Source organism: Bos mutus, chromosome 22 (genome assembly GCF_027580195.1).
Source record: "Bos mutus isolate GX-2022 chromosome 22, NWIPB_WYAK_1.1, whole genome shotgun sequence".
NCBI lineage: Eukaryota > Metazoa > Chordata > Mammalia > Artiodactyla > Bovidae > Bos > Bos mutus.
The window spans coordinates 43,870,632-43,879,704 of NC_091638.1; the positions used below are offsets into that span (position 1 = coordinate 43,870,632).

Consider the following 9,073-nt stretch of genomic DNA (forward strand, 5'->3'; position numbering starts at 1 on the left):
TGAGATAGCTGGATGGCATCACCAACTCAATGGACGTGAGTTTGCGTGAACTCCGGGAGATGGTGATGGACAGGGAGGGCTGGCGTGCTGCTATTCATGGGGTCGCAAATAGTCGGACACAACTGAGCGACTGAATTGAAATGAACTGATACATATGTATATATACATATATATATACACACTTATTTTTAAGCCAATCAAATAGTCAAATAGAGCACTTTAATTTTGATAATACCATCCAGACGTAGAGAATGTCACACATTTATGACATGTATAAACATAAATGCCCATGGTCACAGAGACCTCATAGTTACTAGTATTTGTGTAAAAGTCACTTAGAAGTTTTTTTGTAAAATGACCTTTCTCCGTTTTGATGAGAATTACCTTCCTGACATTTGCATCACGAAGTATGGTTTTTAGGTCCTAGAAAAAAATGGGACCTAAAATCTGTATCACAAAGACAAAGTATCTAAAGTATCCTACAAGATGGAGTTTGGGCCTATCTGTAGGACAGTTCTGTTTTCAGTGTCACAATGTCTGCTGCTGCTAAGTCACTTCAGTCGTGTCTGACTCTGTGTGACCCCATTGACAGCAGCCCACCAGGCTCCCCTGTCCCTGGGATTCTCCAGGCAAGAACACTGGACTGGGTTGCCATTTCCTTCTCCAATGCATGAAAGTGAAAAGTGAAAGTGAAGTTGCTCAGTCGTGTCCGATTCTTAGCGACCCCATGGACTGCAGCCCACCAGGCTCCTCCATCCATGGGATTTTCCAGGCAAGAGTACTGGAGTGGGGTGCCATTGCCTTCTCCCGTCACAATGTCTACAAGCATTTTAAGATGAATTAGGGGAGGTTTTAGGACTGCCAGGAAGGACTGACACACCCATTCACCTATAGTTGGAATGGCTTTTTCCCTCTGGGTACAGTTACCTTAGAAGAGAAGGCCAAATAAAATGCCTAGCAGGCCCCAAACATCAGCTTCTCCCATTTGGCCAAATTTTTAAACCTAAAGTTATCAAGTCCGTTCAAGTATATTGTCAGGCTTCATCTAGGACAAATATTTCTGGTGGTATTGAATAACCTCATCGATTTTAATTTTGTTTCCCCTCAGCTGTTTGAGAAAATACATACCAGTTTGCCAGAAGTTCTTTAATAAGAGTTTCATCTTATTAAAGTTCTTTAATAAGAGTTCATCAACCAGAACTCTTTAATAAGAGTTCTGAAAGGGACCCATATGTGGCCATTTAAATTGATCCTGAAGAATTTACATAGGGCTTTTGAGGACAGTTTTTCCTAGTGTTCTGGTTGATTACAATAGAAAATTTTGGGGCCAGTGTTTTGATGATGAAGCCCTACGAGGTTATAATGGGTGTGGCCTAGGTGTTGTTTTTAGATACCTTTGGTGTTTAATTTTGCACTAGCCTTTTGCAACAAATACTTCAATGAGGCTATTTTGGAATTTCTAAATCTTTTGGAGTCTTCTTCATACTAATTAAAATAGGTATCCCATTCTGTTTATTTGATATGGGAATGCATACTTTTCAGTGTTTTATCTCTCTTTTTTTTTTGTAGTGAAGCAAGTAAAGTGTTTATTAAGAGGAAAAAGAATATATGTGTTGGTAGGCACAGGGGCAGACTCAGGGGGAGAGAGAGAGTCACTGAGTCGCTCTGTGTACTTTTAAAATGATTTTATGTATTTGGAACATTCCTCATAATGGTCATTGCAATTATAGGTTATTTTTAGTAAAACTTTGGTAAATATCTGCACCTTGCAGGAGCATAGTTCTTAAAATAAGCAAATGTCCCGGAAGGTGGCTCACTCAACTCTTTGGCTGTCAGTTCAGTTCAGTCGCTCAGTTGTGTCCAACTCCTTGAGACCCCATGAACCGCAGCACGCCAGGCCTCCCTGTCCATCACCAACTCCTGGAGTCCACCCAAACCCATGTCCATTGAGTCGGTGATGCCATCCAACCATCTCATCCTCTGTCGTCCCCTTCTCCTCCTGCCCTCAATCTTTCCCAGCATCAGGGTCTTTTCTTTGGCTGTAAAGGACCACATTTCATTTAGCCCAGTGTTTGGGTTTTTCAGAGCCCAACTAATCAGCTTCTGAGTACTTCCAAGACTCCCACTGGCAACCAGCCTTTATGTAACAGCTACTTGAGGCCTTCCACTGGACTGAATCTGACTCTGGCCAGTAACCAGCAAACATTCCCTTGGAAGTCTTGACTGGGGAAAGCAACGAACAAACAGACCTCAAGGAATGGGGGCTATGAATTGATTCCAAATAACTGGAAAACTCAACTGCCACCAGAAGTCCCCAATGTTGAGTCGGGGGAAGGATCTATGGGCTGGGGTTTTCCTGGGGAAATTTGGTCTGAAAGGTGACAGGCTTGGTTGGCCTAGGGCAGAAGCCTCTACCAACTTGACCTGTTCTGTAAAGGAAAGCTAATGAGATCTAGAGTTGGAATGCAAAAAACAGAGTGCAGCTCAATGGAGAGGAACTGATGTCACTGGAAAGGGCAAGAAAGACCACGAACTCAGAGTTGGAGAGCTGCACTTCTGTTTCTTACTGTCTTTGGAAGTTCACTTTGGATCCAGCCTTGTCACCAATCTGTTAAAAAAACTAAAATTCAACTGAGTTTTGTAAAAGATCTAATTGACTATTCCATGACTTGAGTCTGGCAGCATCCCAACTGGTAAACAGGACAGTCTGAAGGGCTGTACAAAATGGAAGATTTTTATAGGCAGAAGGAGGGTGAGACAAGAAGGTATTAGCAAAAGAAAAGAAAGGATAATTTTAGGCCACCTTCTTTTGGGGAAGAAGAGGTCTGGCAGGGGTCTTTATCATGCAGATTACCTCACTATTGTTGATGAGTAAATTTTAGATTGGTTGTTTTAAAGGTCACATTTCTGGGAGGGGTTGAAACTGCAATTCAGTCTTTAGTTTGCTGTAGTGGAATGTGGGGTCTGCAAGTACACAAATGATTCCATTTTGATCTTTTTGCTTCTTCTTTGGGCTTCCCTGAGGGCTCAGGCGGTAAAGAATTTGTCTGCAATGCAGGAGATCAGAGTTTCATCCATGGGTCAGGAAAATCCCCTGCAGAAGAGAACAGCTAACCCCTCTAATATTCCTGCCTGGAGAATTCCATAGACAGAGAAGCCTGGTGGGCTACAGTCCGTGGGCTTGCAAAGAGTGAAACAGGACTGAGTGAAACTTTTATAAATGTTAGATGGTGAATACAAATCTTAGTAGAATTAGTGGTCTTGTTGTAGGAAGGGGGACCCTTTCAAGGGCCTGAGAGGGGCCTTTATTGGGCCCTGAAGGGGGCTCCTTTCCTGCAAGAGTCTCAAGATACAGTCCTGCCATAAAATCACTCAGCTTTAAAGTTTCTAGAAAACCAGAGTACCAGTTCTTCTGGAAGTCAGGAATATGACTGCAATAAATACTTCAAAGGAAGCTAGTCAAGTTCTTGGCATTCCCTGTTTTTAAAGTTTCCAGTAAGAAACTTTAAATGAATTTGACTTATCTATACAATGGATATCACCTCGAAGAAGCAGGGGCTTCCCTTGGCTCAGATGGTAAAGAATCTGTCTGCAATGCGGGAGACCTGGGTTTGACCCCTGCTTAGAAAGATTTCCTGGAGAAGAGAATGGCAACTCACTCCAGTATTCTTGCCTGGAGAATCCCCATGGATGGGGTTGCAAAGAGTAAGACACGACTGAGCGACTGCACTTCCTTTTAAGAAGCAAATAAAGCAGGAGAATTGTTTTAAATTGGAGAAGTAGGCGAATGTTGACTAAAGTCAGGTGGACTTAATATTCTTCCAAGTCAGCAGTGTCTACCAAAATTAAAAAACAAAACACTGACTCCTAGGTAAGATGAGGGTATAGATTCAAATAAACAGAGCCTCCCACCACATATAAATGGAATAAATTTAAAAAAAATTTTTTTTTTAAAGAAGACTTAATAGACTAAAAGGCACTGAGGTGACGTGTTTGGCCAAACTATCCAAAGATTCTGGGAGTTCATATACTGTTCCCCTTTTGAAAGAGAAAGTAGGTGATGGACATGATTCTTTGTAGAAGCATGGATATTTTTCCATTATTGCAGACAAATAACAATATTCAGAGGACAAAAACTTTTAACAAGGTAAGTGATGGATTATAATCAGAGAATGAGATCAAAATGGAGTTTATAGAGGTTGAGAAATGAAGGCCAAAAATTATATTATTGTATGACTAACAGGTGTACTAGAACCAGAGCTGAGTTTTTTTTTTAGAGCTGAATCATTGTTGAACAAAGTGAGTGACATGGATTAAATTGTTGAGAGGATTAAATGGGATAATGCATGTTACAATGCTTAGCTATAATAAGTGCTCAGTAACATTCACTGTTGCAAGTAAATATTAGAATATTAGCACTATTTATAGAATACATACTCTCTGAAAATTTCAGAGGAGGTGAAATGGTTTCCTTAAGCTTGTGTTCTAGTGGGACATAAATCAGCAAAAATAATTACATGATTAAATCTAACAGACTAAAACATAAACACATGTGAGACCGGAAAGCTCTCATTCTAAAAAAAAAAAAAAAAAAACAGATGAAGAAAGCAATACTTGGTGTAGTGTGCTGTTTAAAAGAATAAGCTTTAGAGTTGGAGCAACCTTATAATACAATCCTCAAAGTTGTTAGGATTTTAAATGAAGTATATAGCACTTGGTACATGGTAAGTGATCAGTAAATGATAGCAAGTTTTCCCTCTGGGGCTCAACTTCCTCACTTTTAAAAATAAGGCAATAGTACAGTGGGTAAGGGTGTTGACACGAGAAGAAATGGTTTCTTGTCCCAGTTATTAGCTGTGGTACCTTGGGCAGGTTACTTAACTTCTCTGACCCTGATTAGCCTTATCTTTACAATGGAGACATTTCAGTGGACCATTAACATCCTGTTTTGTAATCTCCATTGGCTTCTTGATGTGCAGCAAATCTTAAGTGGAAATCTGAAAAATCTACTCTGACGTCTTCATTTGATGTTCTGGTTAATGTTTTAGAGGCTAGTGATGGAAATCAGAGTTCTCTTCAGCTGTCTTGCTTAACTAAACAAAATATGGATTACATTTTGGAAGAAGTTATGAGGAAGGAGACTCATTTCATTTGTCTTGAGAAGTTTAGAAAATCAATTTAAGAAGACTGGTGGAATCAGGTGAACATTGTTTAATTATATATATATATAAATTAAAAATATATATTACAATATTGCTTCTGTTTTTTATGTTTTGATTTTTTGATAACAAGGCGTCTGGGATCTTAGTTTCCTGTTCAGGAATCAAACCTGCAGCATCTGCATTGGCAATCTTAACACTGGATTGCCAGGGAAGTCCCAGGTGAACACTATTTTAAGGAATTCTCTATAAACCTCAAAGCAGACAGGCATGCTTAGTCACTGAGTGCTGCCCAGCTCTTTGCAACCCCATGGACCTGCCAGGCTCCTCTGTGCATGGGATTTCCCAGGCAAGAATACTGGAGTGGGTTGCCATTTCTTCCTCCAGGGATCTTCCTGACCCGGAGATTTGAACCCAGGTCTCCTGCATTATAGGAGATTCTTTACCAGGTGAGCCACAAGGGAAGCCCATAAAAGCTACTTAAAGGATACAAATTTTTTTTTAATCTAGCAATCTTCCAAAATGCAATTTTTAGTTCTTCAACTGCTAAGCAATGCTTTACATGTCTTTCCAGTGAAGAGGAAGTTTTCTTCTTGAAGACAGTCTATAATTCCTTTTAAGTTAAATTCTAGGCAAATATGTGGATCTCTTAGGTAATTGCATAGACTTTCAGTTATTAAAAAATTAAATAGTATTTTGTTGCACACTATAATAAACATGTCTATTAAATTGCTTTTAAAGAGTTTAAAAATCTGATTATATTAAATCAATTGCTTTCCCTTTGCATTTCCCTTGTTTTCTTCAAATGTATATTTAATCACATTTATTTTCACCTTGTTTAAGAATTTATTATTGGAACATTTGAGAATTTAAACAGGAGGAACCGAATAAACCCACTGTAATCTATGAAGTGGCTTTACTATATCCACTGGAAGAAGGAAGTTTGGTTTTGATTGCCCAGGGTCACTCCTAAAATACGAGTTTCTAAAGGGTAGATCTACCAGATGGAGTTTTACTCAGTAGGTCTTCAACAACATAAAGCTTACCCGTTGTGAAACTTTGCAGGTTTTTCTTATTCAGCCCCATCCTGCAGAATGCACCAGCTGGAATAAACAACTACAGAACCACCTGCTGCTGCTGCTGCTAAGTCGCTTCAGTCGTGTTCGACTCTGTGTGACCCCATAGATGGCAGCCCACCAGGCTCCCCCGTCCCTGGGATTCTCCAGGCAAGAACATTGGAGTGGGTTGCCACTTCCTTCTCCAATACAGAACCACCTAGGACAGCACAATTAGGAAAAGAAATTAAATATCCTGGTAATGTGTCTAATAACTATTAATTTATCATTGTTGTAAGTTTATAAAATTGCAGCTGCAATAGAAAAATCGGAATACCTGGACTTGTGACCAGAGGAAAAGAAAGAAAGGGGTATATAAGTATTTTGGGACGTCCCTGGCAGTCCAATGGTTAGGACTCTGCTCTCATGGTGTGGGTTTAATCCCTGGTTAGGGAATTAAGATCCCACAAACCATGTGCCAAAAAAATACTTCTTTTAAAAAGTTGATGTTTCCAGTTTTCTGCATTATAATGCTGTAGTGAATAATGAACATCTTACGAGTATCATTTGGAAACTTGAGGGAAATTTTGGTACCATAAATTATTGGAAGCTTTACAATTTGGTAGGTTAGTTAAATAAGTTATCTTACATGCATACAATGAAATGCAACCCTTAAAAAGAATGAGTTAAATCTATAAATACTGATATTTTAAAATGGTCACAGTATATTATTAAATAGAAAAAGAAGTTGCTTAGCAGTGTAAAATCCCATTAACATTTATATAGAAAAGTTAATATTTCATAGAGTAAAATCTGGAAGAATAAATTTTAAGCAATGATGAACTTATTCATCAAATTCAAGTTTTTTGAAAAAATTATCTAAATGGTGCATGAATAAATTCATCTTACAAAAATAAATTAATACAGATTCACAGATACTTGTATTCAAATGTTCAGTTTTATTCATAAAAGTCCAAAACTTCAGAACAACCCAAATGGGCAATCAGTTGATGAATGGATAAAGAAACTAGTATATCCACGATGGAATAGTACTTGGCAATTAAAAAGAACAAAGTATTGGTACATGCTGTAACATGGATTAATCTCAAAATCATTATGCTAGGAGAAAGAGTTCATACACAAGAGTTTGACCGTTCTGTATTACTCTGTAAAATTTACATGAAATTTTGGAAAAGGCAATCTGTTACAACAGCATCAGTGGTTGGCCAGTGGCTTGAAGTGAGGGAAGAGGATGACTACAAATGAGTATGAGAACTTTGGGGGGTAATGTAAACAATTAATATCATGATTATGGTGTTGGCTACAGTACTGTATGCACTTGTTAAAATTAATAGAATTGTACACTTAGAATTGTGTTGCGTGTAAATTATATCTCAATAAAGTGAATTTTTAAAATAGAGATAAAACTCTCTTTTAACTGTCACCTCAAAAGTTGGTTCCCTCACTCTCTAGGAAGGTGCCCTCCTCCCTCCACACAGGTTAGACAGGTAACCACTAAATGTCATTACTGCAGATTCTTTTTCAAAGTTATTGTTCTTCATTTACACACACACACACACACACACACACACACACACGCTCACACATTTTTATGTTACTTTACTGTGGGGCTTCCTAGGTAGTGCTAGTGGTAAAGGATCCACCTGCCAATGCAGGAGATGCAAGAGACTCTGGTTTCATCCCTGGGTGGAGAAGATCCCCTGGAGTAGGGAATGGCAACCCACTCCCCGTATCCTTGCCTGGAAAATTCCACGGACGGAGGAAACTAGCAGGTCACAGTGCATAGGACCTCAGAGAGTCACACATTGACTGAGCAGCAGAGCAGATACCACTTTACTGTACTTAGTAATTATTTGGCATTTCACAGTAACTGTACTTTGGAGATCTTTTCATTAGAATTTATAGTTGTACATCATTCTAAATCCGGAGAGTATTCTCATAAATAGTATGGATATACCATAATTTATTCAGTTGTCCCTCAGTCATTCAACTCTATTTGAGTGATTACAAAGTAATATAAAAACAGACTAGGGTCCAGTTCTCTAGAGTTTTTACACAAGTGGGAGAGGGGAAGAGGGTTACCAATAGTAATATCAAAAGTGAAATCATAACTTGAAGAGCAGATGGTTTGAGTTATTTATCTAGTCAGGAGGTCAAGAATGTATTTTCCAAGGGGGTTAAACAGATCTGAAAGGTGGGTGAGCATGTCTTAGTCAGCATAAGCGTCGAGGTGGGGAGTGGGGTGCGCTAATCCTAAATTGCACCAATGGTATGGCGGAAATACATGCGAGGTGGAGAAGATTGTGGGGAACTTTACATTTTTAACAAGATATATACTTTATTTTGTAGACAAAACATTAAGATCATAAATATTTTTGAACTGAGGCTTTCCACTTCAACATCGGGAATAAATCTTCCATGCTCCTTTTTGGAGAGAAGAAAAATCAGCCTTCCCCGTTGGCTTCTCTTAAAAACCTGCAATAGAGGATGTAAATGTCTTGGAGCTCTTTGTCTTTACAGACGATTAGGGATCTTTACTATGACCTGGCGTTGGCGCGTTCGAAGTGTTTAGGCCTAGCTTCATAAACAAGGGTTGCTACAGCCTCGTTCTCTCCGCACTGGGTTTTGAACAACTTATCTCCTGACAAAGCAAGGTTTGTCTTCAAGCCTCCATTAGGGCAAGTGTCTGATTCGCCGGGTGAAACGTGTACCTTCGGAAACCAGGAAATCTCCGACACGCGCGGAAGAACGATGTTCACTAACTAACCCAAACTGCACAGTCCGCCTTTACGACAGGAAGGAATACAACCTCCAGGATGCATTTCTCTGGGCCGAAAC

General features: G+C 39.2%; 1 protein-coding gene across 1 annotated transcript in view; it reads left to right on the forward strand.

Moving 5' to 3' along the window:
* The window catches only part of DENND6A (DENN domain containing 6A), a 73,495-nt gene extending 65,873 nt beyond the window's left edge, over positions 1–7,622 (forward strand). Inside the window, exon 20 of the mRNA XM_070360049.1 lies at positions 6,225–7,622. Coding sequence (XP_070216150.1) covers positions 6,225–6,344 — 120 coding nt within the window. The 3' untranslated portion in view covers positions 6,345–7,622. The remainder of the gene's footprint in view (positions 1–6,224) is intronic.
* The last annotated feature ends 1,451 nt before the right edge of the window (positions 7,623–9,073 follow it).